Source organism: Phyllostomus hastatus, unplaced genomic scaffold, assembly GCF_019186645.2.
Source record: "Phyllostomus hastatus isolate PE091 unplaced genomic scaffold, TTU_PhHast_1.1 phas_scaffold_755, whole genome shotgun sequence".
Classification (NCBI taxonomy): Eukaryota; Metazoa; Chordata; class Mammalia; order Chiroptera; family Phyllostomidae; genus Phyllostomus; species Phyllostomus hastatus.
This window is the reverse complement of record NW_025334039.1, coordinates 4395513-4411229: the sequence shown is the minus strand read 5'-3', so window position 1 is coordinate 4411229 and position 15717 is coordinate 4395513. Positions and strand designations below refer to the sequence as shown.

The 15717-nt window shown below is 37.6% G+C and overlaps 1 protein-coding gene across 2 annotated transcripts in view; it reads left to right on the top strand.

The window, feature by feature from the left end:
• WASHC4 (WASH complex subunit 4) overlaps positions 1-12631 on the top strand; it is a 54451-nt gene extending 41820 nt beyond the window's left edge. For both annotated transcript variants that reach the window (XM_045826513.1, XM_045826514.1), the window contains 7 exons: positions 1231-1297; positions 1761-1847; positions 4733-4880; positions 6814-6910; positions 7526-7722; positions 8069-8168; positions 10358-12631. In XM_045826513.1, the coding sequence (XP_045682469.1) occupies positions 1231-1297; positions 1761-1847; positions 4733-4880; positions 6814-6910; positions 7526-7722; positions 8069-8168; positions 10358-10425 (764 nt within the window). In that variant the 3' untranslated portion in view covers positions 10426-12631. The remainder of the gene's footprint in view (positions 1-1230; positions 1298-1760; positions 1848-4732; positions 4881-6813; positions 6911-7525; positions 7723-8068; positions 8169-10357) is intronic.
• Positions 12632-15717: the final 3086 nt, after the last annotated feature.

Genomic DNA, 15717 nt, shown 5'->3' with positions numbered 1-15717 from the left:
AAAGGTGTCAGTGCCGAGTGCTGGTAACGACGTGCAGTGGGGCCTGGGCGGTGCCGTTCGGTGCTGCTCAGGGACGGCTCTGAGGAGCTGACATTTGAACGGGGACTTCAGTGACTCAAGGGAATAAGCTATGTGCACATCGAGGGAAAGAGTACCAGACAGAGATGGCAGGAAGTGCAAAAGCCCTGAGTCTGTTCAGTATTTTTGGGAAATGGGAGCTGGAATGGAGTTAGTGAAGGTGTGAGTGGTGGGCCATGGTATCAGGACAGCATCAAGGGTCAAGGTCATACAAGGCTATGTTAGGATGTCAGTGTGGATTTTACTGTGAGATGGAAAGCCATTGTAGAGTTTTCAGAAAAGAAGCAACATGCTCCAACTTAGTTTTAAAAGGATCACTTACTGGTATGTAGATAAAAGATTGGTGGGGGTGGGGGGGCGACATTGCCAACAGTGACAGTAGGGAGGTCAGGAGGCCACTGCATCCTGCGGTGGTCTGGGCAGGAGCGGCGGTGGTTTGGGATGGGGTGGTAGCTGTGCAGGTGGTGGAAGGTGGTCGGGTGCTAGCTACATTTTGAAGGCGGAGTCGAATAATTTGCCCATTGATTAGATATAAAGTGTAAGAGAAAGAAAGCCATCAGGAATGACTTCAGGGCATTTGATATGAGAAACTGGAAGGATGGAATTGTCAGTTTCTGGGAAAGAAAATATAATTAGGGGGTGAAGATCTTGAGTTTGACTTGAACATATTAAAAGTTCTTCTTAGCCATGTGAGGTATAGGCATTGGATTAAAAAGCTTAGAGGAGTAGTGGATGATAGAGACATAAATTTGGAAGCATCAGATAAGGTTTTCTGATAGTACTTTCAGGTGTGTGTGTGTGTGAGAGAGAGAGAGACAGACAGACAGACACTGACTGTCCATACAGGAGTGAAGAAATTACTGATACAGTAAAAAAATTTATTGCCAGTATTTAGTTTGGCTTATCAAATGAGTTAACAGTTATTTTTAAAGGGTTTAATATAGATGTGTATAAGTATATAAATTTATATTTTAAGGGCCCAGATATACGTTTATTTTTTGGAGCAAGAACTGAAATAAAATACAGCAGAATCTTTTGGTTCTAAGGAGTATGGATACCTTATAATTGCTACGTATAACTATATTCCTGATTATTAGAGTTCAGAGTTATTTGTATAAATACCTGATTGTTTTTGTGTGTGTGTTTTTTAAGGTAATGCTATGGGCTATGTACGAATGATAAGATCTGGTGGCCTTCATTGTAGCAGCAACGCCATTAGGTATGGATGCAAACATCATTTTGCCTTGTTTACTCCATTTAAAATTTTTATGTCACTTAAATCTATTGTAAGATTGTAGAGGTTTTTTTCCCTCGTTGATGTATTGCATTTTGATATAAAATATGGAAGAAAACATTAATTGTAGTACTAGTTAAAATTTTTTTCTTAAAATATGACAGATTTGAAAATTGTTATTTCTTTTAAAGTTAATTTATTAGTACAGTTTGTAAATGGTTCTAAAGATTATATGGTTTTAAGGATTAAAATTTGATTATTCATATAAATTTCAGTTTTGGGTCTGAAGTGATATTAGTAATAAAACTGAAATGCAACGTTCTTTTCAAATATATAGTTGAAAAATTTAGAGTCCCATAGTACCACTTTTATGTACATAGACGTATTTATTTTCAGTTGTACGTATATATTTTGCCATAACAAATTCCTTCCTGAATTTTTAATGTAGGTTTGTGCCTGATCTTGAAGATATTATAAATTTTGAAGAATTAGTAAAAGAAGAAGGTCTTGGAGAAGAAACATTAAAAGCAGCAAGGTAATTTAGTTTTAGAATAATCTAAATTTGGAGATTTATAAAGTATATGTTTATATAAAACCAGAGACATTGAAATTAAGGACAATCTGACAGTAACCAGAGGGGAGGTGGGGGAGGATAATGGGGGGGAAGAGGGAAGGGATTTCAGGAACAACTCTGAAGGACACATGGACAAAACCAGCGCGCGGTTAGAAGCAGGGGAGGGAGGTGGGGATGGTTGGGGCAGGAGGGGAGTGGTGGAGGGAAAATGGGGACAACTGTACTTGAACAACAATAAAAAGGATTTGAAGATTAAAGTAAAAATAAAAAAAAATAAAAGATTGACTAGAGGGTAATATATAAACTTATACGTCACTGTTTTTATTATACAAGTTATGGTCTCAGTTTATGAAATATATTTTTTAAGACTACAGTATTCTGAGATCTTTCCAACTTTACTAAAAAGAGATCTTTTATAACATGCTGTTTAATGTAATAGCCAGTAGCAACACGAGGCTGTTCAACACCTGAAATGTAGCTAGTCCAAGTTGAAAATGTGCTAAAATGTGAAGTACGTAACTAATTTTGGGGATTTATTGGAAAGTAAATGCCCAATATCTCATTAGCAAAATTCATTTCGCCTGTTTCTTTTTACTTCTTTAATGTTTCTGTTTGCTAACACTGCTCTGGAATGGCAGCCCTTCGTTCCGGGCAGCCTGGAGCAGCACTGCCCAGGACTGCCACAGGCCGCTGCGGAGCGCCTGAATGAGGGCTAATGGCACGAGGGGACTGAGTTTTAAACTTTATTTCATTTAAATTTAAATAGCTAATGGCATGTTACTGGACTTTGCAGATCTATAGACTTGAGTCAGTCTTGACTTTGGAACACAATTTAAAACTTTTGAGAGAGGCTTGCAGAATTGAGAAATACTTTAGGAAACTAAGTTTTTTAAGTGATGGAACAGTTTATTGAGTCAGACATGAAAGGGCATCCCTGGACAAAGTGGAAACAGTTTGAATTTTCAGAAAGAAAAAATGATCATAATGCATTTATAAAATATAGTAATACATTGAGGGGAAGAATGAAACCGTGAGTCGTAGTGATAATAGGAAAGGTTGGAGGAGCAGAGGGAAACTTCCTTTTTGACAGAAGAACACTAGCTACTGAATAAGGGTGGGATGTGAAAATTTAGGGGGGAATCACTGTTTTGCAGTCACGACTATCATACTTTAGATCAGACAAAATTCATCAATGAATTCTAGAATATTTTTGGAGAATAGAGTATTTCATCACAAAATTATCACATGAATTGCTTATTAATAACAAAGGGGAAAACTCTCCTTACAGTGGAGAGATTGGTGTATTTCACCTTAACCAAGTGATCAAACGCAGCATTACCAGTAACAGGGCATACTGACAGTCTGTGTCCTCTTGATGTGGTGTGATAGCAGGTACCTGTGTTACATTCTTGCCAGAAATGTTTATTCTGAATCAATTATGAGGAAACCATTGGAGACATTTAGAACGTTGGTCATTCTACCGAATGAACACCTGGTCTCAACTCTTTAAAAATGTCACATGTCATGAAAGGCAAAAAAGGCAAGGAGTCTATTTTTAGATCAGGAGACTACAGAGACCTGATGAGCAAATACAGTGCGTGATCCTTAATCACATCCTAGATAAGGAAAAAAATAGCAAGGACAATAAGAAGGACATTTCAGGGATGATTGGGAAAATTTAAACATGTATTATAAATGACTTTTATTTTTAGGTGTAATAATATATCTTCGTAGGAAAATGTCTTCATTCTTAATAGATTCATACTAAACTGTTTATTGGCTGAGCAACTTTTATTTCAGGAAAAAAAGGAAATGTTGACAATGGTAAATGGTGAACTAGTTGAAAGGTATACAGGTGTTCATTATACTATATTTTAACTTTTCGATAGGCTCAGAATTTTTTAAAATACAAAAAAAAAACATACTAGAAAATGCATGTGTGCATTTTTATGAGCATGAAGTCCCAACACAAATACTGTGTTGTGTAGCTTAATTCTTTGCCAGATTAGAGAAGCCAAGAACAGTTAATAAGCTATTTGAAATCACATGCCCTAAAATGATTGAACAAATTTGTGGCTTCCATATGAAAAAAGAAAATCAGACCATTTTTCCTCTTACTAAGTGGTATCACTCATTTCAAAATTGATGACCTTTTAAAAATATTTTGAAGCAGTTCAGCAGAGAGTAGGACATTATTTTTTAAGATCTCCAGGTTTGGATAGGATGGCTGACTGGCATCAAGTGCAGGAAGGTTCGCAGCAGGTGAGGTCAGGGGCTGGAGCAGGTTCACGGTCCGAGATAGATTAATGTAGGGCAGTGGTTAAAAGGTCAGTAGATGCCTGCCTGCAGGAGGAAGTAGTTACATAGTTGGGTATAGTTGGATTAATGTGAGTCTCAAAGGAGAGATATCTACCTTCTGGTGGTTGGAGAATAATCCTTTGAAAGGCGTGGTAGCGATACATGAGGGATGCAGGAGAAAAAGCAGCTGATGTTTCTGGAGGTTGAACGGGGTTCTAAGTTATTGAAAAAGAACGAGGCTTCAGTTGAGGGAAGAAGGTGTAGAGAAGCATTAGTGAAAAGATTTAAGATGAAGAGGCATCTGTTTAAATGAAATGGAATTCTACAGGGCTCCTTGTGGGAAGCAGAAATACAAAACTCAAAATATTATTTTAAGTGCCAAGATGACCCACATGTTATATTTAGGGACTAAGTTTAATTAAACAGTACTGCTCAGCTTCTGTCAGTAAGAAAATTAGTTCATTCTGAACTCCAAGAAAACTTACTCAGAAATATCTTACAGTGTTTCACAGTTTTGCATACCAAGTAAGAAAGTTTTTGCATTGTAGGCATTTGGATTCAGTCCTCAGTGATCACACGAGGAATTCTGCTGAAGGCACGGAGTATTTCAAGATGCTTGTAGATGTTTTTGCACCAGAATTTCGAAGGCCAAAGAATATACATCTCCGAAACTTCTACATCATTGTTCCCCCACTGGTGAGTATTTTTAGTATCCCAAATGAATTTTAAAAAGTATTAATAAATAGGCCTACTTTCTCTGCAGTAGGGAATGCACACAGACTCTATGACTGTCCTTCTGGTTGGAGATAAAATTGAATATGGTCTCAGTGAATCTGGCCTAGAATTTCTCACTAATGTATTAGCTATGCAGAATGAAACTTGTAGTTAAGACAGGTTCTTACTTGTTAATGACTGCGCAGAAACCTGGTGTGATTTAAATTACTTGAGTGTTCACCATTATATATGTATCATTTTGGGGCTGAAGTGTACCACATAATCATTTTAAGTGATTACTGTAGACTAACTTTAGTCACGTCATGAAGTTATTTCTAACACATCTCTTAAATTCATTGTGTCAGAGGACACCTTCTCTCCAGTAGTAAATACTACAAGTAGGCCAAATTTTCAGTGCTTCCTTACTGTAGTATATCACGTGGTCTGCTCTGATTCTGTAGTTTCCTTCCAGAATAACTCAAGTTACCCAAAATTGCATTATAAAAATAATAGTTACAGTGGAGAAAATGGAGTTAAGAGTTTAGAAAAGTACAGGGCCCGGCAGAAGTAACATCTGCTTGAGTGTGGTTGGTAGGGTAATATATGGATATAATGATTTATAGTTTTAATTTGAACTTTTCACCTAAAATGTCATATGGTGTGCTTGAGTGTGATATTGTTACGCCACAAAATTACATGCTTATGATTTTATCAAAAAGGATTTTGGAAGAAAAAAGGGGCATTATTTGTGCAGGACCCTGTGTATAGTAGCAGTAAGAGTAATTTTTCCCTAAAGGTTTCTATATAAAGCTGCTTTTTTTTTATTTTTTAAAGATTTTATTTATTTTTAGAGGAGAAGGGAGGAAGAAGGGAAGGGAGAGAATCATCTATGTGCGAGAGAAACATAGGTAGTTTGCTTTTCATACGCACCCTGACCAAGGACAACCTGCAACCCAGGCGTGGGTCCTGACCGGGAATTGAACCGGTGACCTTTCGCTGTATGGGACAACGTCCAACCATCTGAGCTATACCAGTCAGGGCTTGTAAGTTTTAAACAAGTCTCTACCCCTTTAGAGCTGTGCTACTGTATGTAGCTACAAGTGGCTATTTAAATTTAAATTAATTGAAATTTTATAAAATAAAAATCCAGTTCCTCAGTTGTGCTGGCCACATTTCAAGTGCTCTTTGGTCCCATGTGGCTAGTGGCTTATTGCACCGGGCAGTGCAGGGACGTAGCACGTTTGTCACTGCTGGGAGTGCTGCTGTCGGTGCAAACTCTCTGATGGTATTTATCTTCCTTACCGTAATTACTTAAAATAGTAAGCGTCAGTAACTCCTTGCTGAATAAATAATATGATTAGAGAAGGTATTGGAGGAGCTGAACTTTAAGGGATCGCCTTTTGGGGGTCATTCATTTATGCAAATGATTACTAGTACTTTTTAATCAAGAATGTGATAATGGTATTTTAGAAAGAATTGGGTAGGCAAAAGTAAGGATTGCCATGCTTACAAGTGCTTATGCTTTGAGGTAGGCAGGCCTGCTTTTTTTGAATCCAACTTTCACTGCGAGTATGACGTTGGGCAAGTTATCCAGCCTCCTAAGCCTCACAGTCCTCATGTGTAAAATGTGCATGATATTTTATGATGATTCTATAAAGGCACTGGGCTTGGGATAAGTAATGATGGAGGTGGGGAGGGCTCCTATTTAGGAACTTGGGGGGAAGAGTCACTAGAGAAACACTTGTGCAGATTGTGACCTCTCCAAGAAGCTCTTTATGTGAAGCAACTATTTCAAATCGAAAAGACAGGAGCCTAGAAGAGGTCCTGTTTATAATTATTGTAATCTCTGTTTTAGGAGCTAAGTTCTGAAGATTTGTTAGCATGGTTTTTCTAATACATTGTTGTGTCTTTTTAGACCCTCAACTTTGTAGAGCATTCCATTAGCTGCAAGGAGAAATTGAATAAAAAAAATAAAATTGGAGCTGCTTTTACCGATGATGGCTTTGCCATGGGTAAGCTTAATGGAATTGTTTTTCCATTAGTTTTATGTTCACCTTATAATGGGATTTTAGAGAGAGTGTTCTCTGTGTTGATTTATTTTTCATGAGCAGTGTTTACTATTTTTTTTGTTTGCTGGGTCATCTGAGTGATACTTGTCTTTCACAGTTTGTAACTGTCATTCTTGTCCCCTTAGTATTGCTATTCACTTAGTGTAGCTGGACGTAACAGGCTTTGTTTTCCAGTGTTAGCATCTTGTATTAAGTTTTCCTGGCTTCCCTGTGGCTCCCTTCGGTGCTCTCTGGGCAGCCCTGGCACTCCGTCCCGCCCCCACAGCCCTGCTGTCTCCAGCTAGGGCTGGATGTCCTCACAGCCGTGGTGTCTCCAGCTGATGGATGTCTGTGGCCATGCCATTTCTTTCTCTTCTTTCTTGACTTGCTTTTCATTCTTTATGCTTTCACATCACTTTTTTTTTTTTAAGGTGAAGTCAAGTCACATTGTTACACTTATTTATGCTATAAGATGTAATTTAAAAGGGAATTAATTCAAAGTGATTAGGAGTTACTGGTGGAGTAGAACACAACTTCTATACTCACTGCATTGTGCTTTGGTTTTGCTAATGACGGCAGGTGTGGCCTACATTCTGAAGCTTTTGGATCAGTACCAGGAGTTTGACTCGCTTCACTGGTTCCAGTCTGTTCGAGAGAAGTACCTGAAGGAGATAAGAGCAGTTGCTAAGCAACAGAATGTGCAGTCAGCTAGTCAAGATGAGAAACTACTGCAAACCATGAATCTCACCCAGAAGCGATTGGATGTCTATCTACAGGTTAGAGGAGAGCAGTAGTTAAAGCTGCTTTGACTTTCTGATATCCATTACTTCTTAATATCCTTTTATACTTAATATCCTTAATATACTTTTTGATGTCTGAAAAAAACATAAATCTCATGAAAAACCCCCATTTTAACAAGTGAGATGAGTAGAGTATATTTTAAAATGAACGGTATTTGGAAGCCATTTGGTCAGATCTTTAAAAATGGGTGGGTTGCTTAGTTCAGTTTCTGTATGTATGATTTCCACTGGAGCTTTTTAGAAATAATAACGACATTAAATATAATTTTATTTAGATATAAGTATTTTCAGCTTTTATTTCAAATATTTTTTATTTACTTAGGAATTTGAACTGCTGTATTTCTCACTGAGCAGTGCAAGAATCTTCTTCAGAGCTGACAAGACGGCAGCTGAAGAAAACCAAGAAAAGAAAGAGAAGGAAGGTCGGTAAATGGCTTAAATCTGGAAAGACCAATCAATCTTTGGGGAATAATAGTAGACACTAATTCCCCATTCCATCAGGTCAGGCTAGAAATGTCTTTTAAAAAAGTAAAGCCCACATGGATCATTTGTGAAACTGAAAGGAAAGTGACATAATATATATAGTTCATTCTGGGATAACTCATTATTCAGTTTCATCCATCTTCCCTTAAATTTAAATAAAGGAACACACTTAGTGGGGCTTTTTCCACCCCTCACCCTGTCTCAGATGAGAAGGGACAGTTTAGAGGAGGAACACTAAATTGTTGCCTAAGTCAGAGCTGCTGATGCCTAGACATTGACCGAATGCGCTGGGACAGGTGATGAAAAAGGTGGAAAATCATGGGAGCCGCCCAGCGACGTGGGAACAGCCTCTGCCCTCCTCCATAGCCAGGCCTTGGAGAGGTGGTGTGTACTGTAGCCAGGGTAACCGCCAGTGCTGTCAGTGAACCCGAGTCACTTAGGAGAGGATTCTGTCCATTGTATTACTATGTGGGATGGTGGGAAAGTATTCATATATTTTAATGTTTAAGAACATTGCTCAGTGTATCATACTTAAAGACTCTGCCATGATACATCTCTCTCAGATTTCAAATTTAGTGACAGCTGTCACTAAATCCTCAGAAATGGATGTTTCTTTTTTTCTGTTGTGGAAATTACAAAACTTAGGTTTTCCTCTTTGCTTGGAAGCACAAAAGTAGGTATAGCAACTGAGTTGAAAGTTTCGTGTTTGCTCTTTTTCCTTTTATCTTGTATTTCATAAATCAAAACATAAAACTTACATTTCATAAATGACATGTTATTAATCTTAATTTTGTCAAATGAAAAAATTTTTGACATTGGAGAGGTGATTTAATTGGATGGACCACTTGTGTCAACAATCTTATTCCCATAAATTGAATATTATTTATTGGTAAGGAGCATACACAGACATTTTTGAGTCTAGATTGAGTAAATAATAATTGTGTGCTTGAAAAATCATTTCAGGCTGTTACCTAGAGGATACTCAGTATTTATTAAATAAAAACATATTAATACTATGTTTCAGTTCATTTTTAGAGCTAAGATAATGTTTGGCAAAGCCATTTGGAAGGATTTAGTCAGTTTAATCTAAATTATGGGGTAACTCAGTGATTGCATAAGTTCTCTTCAGGCTTTTTATAATGCCAGAACCTTGTTGCCAGTCCTTAGTTTATTTTAAGACCTACCTAAAGCATTAACACAAAACAAACCTTTCATTCTCAGTGAAACAACTTGATTTGGACTGGTTTTATTTGTTGTTATTTTTAGAGAGAGGGGAAGGAAAGGAGAAAGAGAGGGAGAGAAACATCGATGTGTGAGAGATACAATCAGTTGGTTGTCTCTTGTGTGCCCCCAGCTGGGGACCTGGCTTGCAACCCAGGCATGTGCCCTGACTGGGAATCGAACTAGTGATTGAACTAGCAACCTTTTGGTTCACAGGCTGGCATTCCATCCAGAGGCATACCAGCCAGGGGTGGACTGGTTTTTAAGGAACTCTAGGGTTCTTTCTGGTTGATGTACATCACTCATATGCCTGAATTATTCTTCTGTTTTAGGACTCTTATTTTAGCTAAAGATTGCTCAGGAATGAAGGCAAAGTTTGCTGAATACAATAGTCAGATAGTTTTCTCTGTTACAAAGAAATACATGCACGTGACATTTTGCACAAAAGTTAGGAATTCATTTTATCACAATCATAATAAGTTGCTTTTAAATATAAAATTACAGATTGAAACGAAAAGTTACTTATTCTGGACAGTTTTCTCTGTGAATTTGTAGCCATGTTTCCCTCAGCAACGTCCCACACTGTAATGGTGCTTCTTCCTTTGGCTGCGGGGAACTCGCCTTCGGACGTGCGTTGTGAACACTGCCTCTCCCCCAGATGCTGTTCTGGTCTCTCACAAATCCGCATCCCTTTCAGAAGCAGTCGGAACTGTAACATTTGCAGTATTTAGTCTCAAGTTTTTTAAAAAAGATAATCTAAATATGATGTGTGATATTAAAGAAATATTTGGTGGATACATTTTCTTAGTTTGAAATTTAGCCGTGCAGCTGTCCTCGGTTTTTATTCACTTCAGTTTTGAAAAACAAACATAAATTTGTCCGTTGTTGTTTTCACTTACACTTCCAGAGGAGACTAAAATGAGCAACGGAGACCTGTCCAACGGCACTGTGTCTGCGGATCGTGTTGTCAAATGACACCGACGGCACGGTACGCGGTGCCCCCGTGCGGTCCTCGGAACGGGTCATTACTGCTGCCGGCGACGTGGATGTGAGTGAGCTAGTGGAGTGTTCCCGGGCCGCTGCTCTGGGGCATGTCGAACTGCTGGAACTCTTTAAGGCAGTGCTCTAAGGATAAGTCCATTCTTCTTCCAAAGGCTTTACTTTTTCAAAGGTCGAGAATGAGATTTTAAAGTTGGATTTTTGCCTGGACTTTAGGCTAACATGTGCCTAGGAAGTGAAGTTCTAAAAGGGCCAATCCACATTCTTCAACTGCCACCTCAGACTTCTTGTCATCTACGTGAATATTTAGAGTTTTGTTTGCATGGGTCTTTGACCCGTATTTGTCCAGTCACTGGGCAATTCAGTGCGTACACTGTGTACAGCCAGTAAATACATGTTTAAACAAAAGGAATTCAGCCTGAAATTCATGAATCATACACATCAATATTCTTATAAAAGGAATACATGAGGATGTTTTGATACTAGAGATGAGGCACGAATGTGTTATGTACTCTTTACGTCCAGTATAAGCTGATTCATCGTTAACTTCATGTGACTCCCAAGAGCTGCTGGGGTCTTCGGTGAGGCGTCTCATAACCAGTTTACGTGGCTTTGAGAACATTTAACCTCTACCACTGCTTTAAATTTAAGATTCACGTAATACACAAAGTGGAATAAAATTCGGATAAGCCATAGAGTCCTGCTTGAAGCTTCACTTTGGTTGAAGGCGCTATGTATGATGTCAGAGAAAATGGAATGAATTCTGATTTTTACATCCAAACTCAGGTTTCTTCTTCATTAAGTTGAATTGAAATCTTGGTGATGGTTTGGGCAAACTTTTTCTTTAAACCAAGTATACTCTAAGACATCAGATTAAGCACTGTGCAGGTTCTTAAAAAATTACCACTGTGAGACAATAAAGTTTTAATAAATTAAATCATTTACTGCTTTAAAAAGTATGGAAAGATTTTGAGTAAATTTAGCTCCCAGCAAGGTACTAGATTTATTTTTGTAAAGCTTTATGTTACTTAATAGTTAAATGGTTAATTGTGACCTATAATCTTTTAAGATAACACAATGATATCTTTACAGTGAAAACAAGAAAGTTTAAAACCTTACATGTAATACTAACAGTATTTTGGAAAATATTTAATTTCCCATTGCACTTGCCTATTAAACATTTCTTTGGGTAAATCCTGAAAGTTCTAACAAGGTTGTTTGATTTCCAGCTTTTGAAACAGGTGTACAATGCCCTGTCTGTGTTCATTGGTTGCAGTCAGGGTCATTTCCCCAGCCCAAGATAAATGCTTTCATTGTTAAAAGTCAGAAGAAACGGAATAGGTAGGAAACACTTTTTTTTTTAATTATGTAAACATGACCTGCCAAATTATGGAAAATGATGAATTAAAGGCATTTTAATATTTGTAATTCATTCTAACTGTAGAAATGGCCCTAGAGCATGCTGCATAATTAATAACTTATGTTCTCATTATTCGTAAATGTTTATATTTAATGATCTTGCATTGGGTTATATCAGATGTCACCATTTCATAGCAAAGTATTGCTTTTCTGTTTTCTCTGACTTCCCTAAAATCATGTCCTTTAAAAGGGATAGAAAGTGTAAGTAGAAGGGAATCAGACATCTGTTCCTCATCCCCACACATCACCCATTTTATCCTCGACAGTAGCTAGAGCCCACCTGCTGACTGTATGGGTACCTACAATGAGAAGAAACCGATAGGTTGTTACTTTGCCTTTAGTTCAAAATAATGTCACTGTACTCTGGATGAATTATAGTCAGTTCACCTATTTGAAGTCTCTGAAAAGATTAAGCATATTTAATGGTATTAGAGTGCTGAGAAACAGGGCTTGAGTGTTTCACACCTAAGTTAACATACACATTTGGATGATGGTTTTCCTTCCTAACATATTAATGTTAATATTTTCATTTTTTTAGACATGCTGTAATTTAAAATTAGTGTGAGCATTTGTTGTAAATTCACAGAAAACTTAAATGTTCAAATTCTCAGGAATTAAGTCCTAACTATAATACTGTCAATTACTAATTAAATTTTGTAAAAGATGGCAAGTTTGTTACTTGAGCGGGGCATCTCTCTTCCTCAATCTTAATAGAATACAGTATGTATAATAAAACATTAATAAATATAATTTCAAAAGTTTACTTCCCCTGCATGTTTATGTTCAAAGTAAAGAATCTTAAGACAGTATTTAACATTAACCTTTTTGGAGTTCCCTTTAATCTTGCACACAGCAAGAATTTTCAGGTATCGGGTTGGCTTTGGCTCCTCCCCATACATCCCAGATGAAGGATCTTTGTTTTCTTTCCTTTTCGCCGCCTTGATCTTTCTGTTGCTTGCTATTTTCATATAAAAAGAACCTACATGACTAATTTAAAATCTTAATCCTGGGGATCATTAGTTTGCAGTGTTTAATATTAGAAGTAACTGTGGTGCCATTTGCAAACATGAGTTGAACTGAAACAGTAAGAAGTGAGAGCCTTTCAGATATTATGCTGGAGACAGAGACATGAGCCTTTTAAATAGCAGCAGAAATTATTCTTGGTGAAATCTGATGCTCCTTTTCTGAGGTAGGACATTTTTAAGATTGTGGGAAAGATGAGATAATACCATCCCATACATACATCGTCATGTTTCTCTTTTGTGCTGGGTTGGCTAAGTGTTAAAAGGTAGACTTTAACCAGTTTTAGTAATTTTAGTTCTTTATCCAGCTAAAGTTGCAGAAGTTTCAGGCTGATGGTATTTCTTAAGGAAGTTTTAATGCTATGTTAAAAAATAAAAGGTTTTAGGATGTTAGGAATAACACGTTGTCAGAGATTTCAGTTAAAGAATCAAGAATAAGTGGAAATCTGTAGAGATTAAGTGAAGTCATTGGACTGTTCAGTGAACTCAGATGGTGAGGGCAGAGTCGAATTTATACAAAAAGTTCTTATATATTGTATTATATATGAAAAGTCTATATAGGCAAGTTTACGGACATTTCCTTCTATTTTAACAGTTTGGTTCTTTACCACCTCGTTTACTTGATAGTTCCAGTTGTTCCTGTTAGTGGAAACATACTCAGTAAAGTAGATGAAATTTATCTTCCAACCACTGTAGATCTTGTGTCATAATTCTGGGATCATCTTCAGGGACTAGACATTCTACAACACTTGCAAGATCTCCGTGTGGTGAAACATTCCATAGTAATGCTCATTAAAGTGAGGGAGAAGGAGTTAATACTTTGATACCCTGAAGCACCTGTCTAGATCAGATTTTTAAAATTCATTTTCTTTAAATGAAAAAAGTGAGAAACAGTTCACCTATTACTCTCTTCCCACCCCCTGGAACCACCAATCTGTGTCTGTGAGCTTATTTTTTTTTAACTTAGTTTTTTAGATTCCACATGTAAGAGACTGTATGGTATTTGTCTTTCTCCGATTTATTTCACCTAGCACAATGTCCTTAAGTCCATCTGTGGTGGTAGAAATGGCAAGACTTCTTCCCTTTCTGTTTTATGGTTAAGACTTTCCTGTTGTACAGGCACACCAGTCTGTGCTCGGCTTGTGTAAACAGCGCTGCAGTGAACGTGGGAGCGCAGCTGCCTTTCCGAGTTACTGTTTGTTCCTGATAAACACGCAGAAGTGGAATTGCTGGACTGTGTGGTGCTTCTGTTTTCAGCTTTTTGAGGCACCTCCATACCGTTTTCCATAGCAGCCGCACCAATTACATTCCCTCCAGCCTTGTTCTTTTCTCCGCATTCTCACCAACACTTATTTTTTGTGTTTTGCATGATAGCCATTCTAACAGGTGTGAAATAGTTTTTGTTTCCATTTCCCTGATTATTAATGACATAGGGCATCTTTTCATGTACCCATAGCCCATTTCTTTTGGTTTGTGGGATGATGCCCAGTCCACTGAGCTACAGCAGTCAGGGCAATGCCCATCTCTTAATCAGGTCGGTTTGCTGTCTGGTTGTATGGATTCGTTATGTATGTTTTGGGTATTAGCTCCTAATCAGATAGGATGGCAAATATTTTCTCCTGTTCAGTAGGTTGCCTTTTCATTTTGTTGGTGGATGCAGAATCATTTTAGTTTCATGTAGTCCCTCTTATTTTTGCTTTTGTTTTTGGTGTCAGATTTTTTAATATTCTTGAAGTTTCTATTTTTTTAAAGATTTCATTCATTCATTCATTTTAGAGGGTGGGGGGGAGAAGGAAGGAGAGAAACAGATTGGTTGCCTCTTGCACATGCCCCGACCGAGAACGGAGCCTGCAGCCAGGCAAGTACCCTGACTGGGAATCGAACTGGTGACCTTTTGCTTTGTGGGATGATGCCCAACCAGCTGAGCCATACCTGCCAAGGCTGGTGTCAGATTTTTAAAAAATCATCACCATGACCTTTGTCCAGGAGCTTACTGGATGTTTTCTTCTAGGAGTCACATGGTTTCAGGTCTTCCATCCAAGTCTTGAATCCATTTTGAGTTAATCTGTGTGTGTGGTGTAAGGTGGTGGTCCAGTTTTCCCGAGACCATTCACTGAAGAAACTGTCCTTTCCCCACTGTATATTCTGAGTAGTAACTTTTTGTTGGTCATGCTTGCTCATAGGCTTTGTTAATTTTGTTTTCATTCTGTGGTATTTGTGTGATTAGTTTTAATGTACTGAAGTTCATTATTTTTCTTATGACTTGCATGCTTTGTTGCTTAGTTAAGCCACACTTTAAAAAAATTTTAAAAAAGATTGATTTTAGTTTCCAACAATATTGTTCACGGCTTGAGGTTTCTTCCCTCTCCCATTCTCAACAGCTCTAAGCAAGAAAAAGAAATTCTGGGGACTGTGGCTCTTGCAGTCTGTCAGAGAACTTCCTGATCTAATTATGATATATACAAATCTGTAAGACAGTTACCACTGAACTAATAATTTTATGGTGTATCATCTCATATTCCGACCAGCTCAGTGTGTCTCTGATGGTGTACACATTGTACAAGTAGATTTCTCAGATGGACCCTATATAACATTACCCTAATTTGGGGTCCCAAAAATTATCTTATTAACCCACCATGTTAAAAGCAAGAGCTTTTAAAAAGTTGGCATTGAGACCCCATTATTCTACTCATGTTGAATACAGGTATTTTTTGATCGTCATCCCCTCCCCCCTGTGATTTCATTCTGCTCTAGTTTTTTGGAAATTGCTAACTTTAGTTTTCCTCCAGGGATGTTCTAAAAAATAATCACAAAAAGGCAAAGGAAA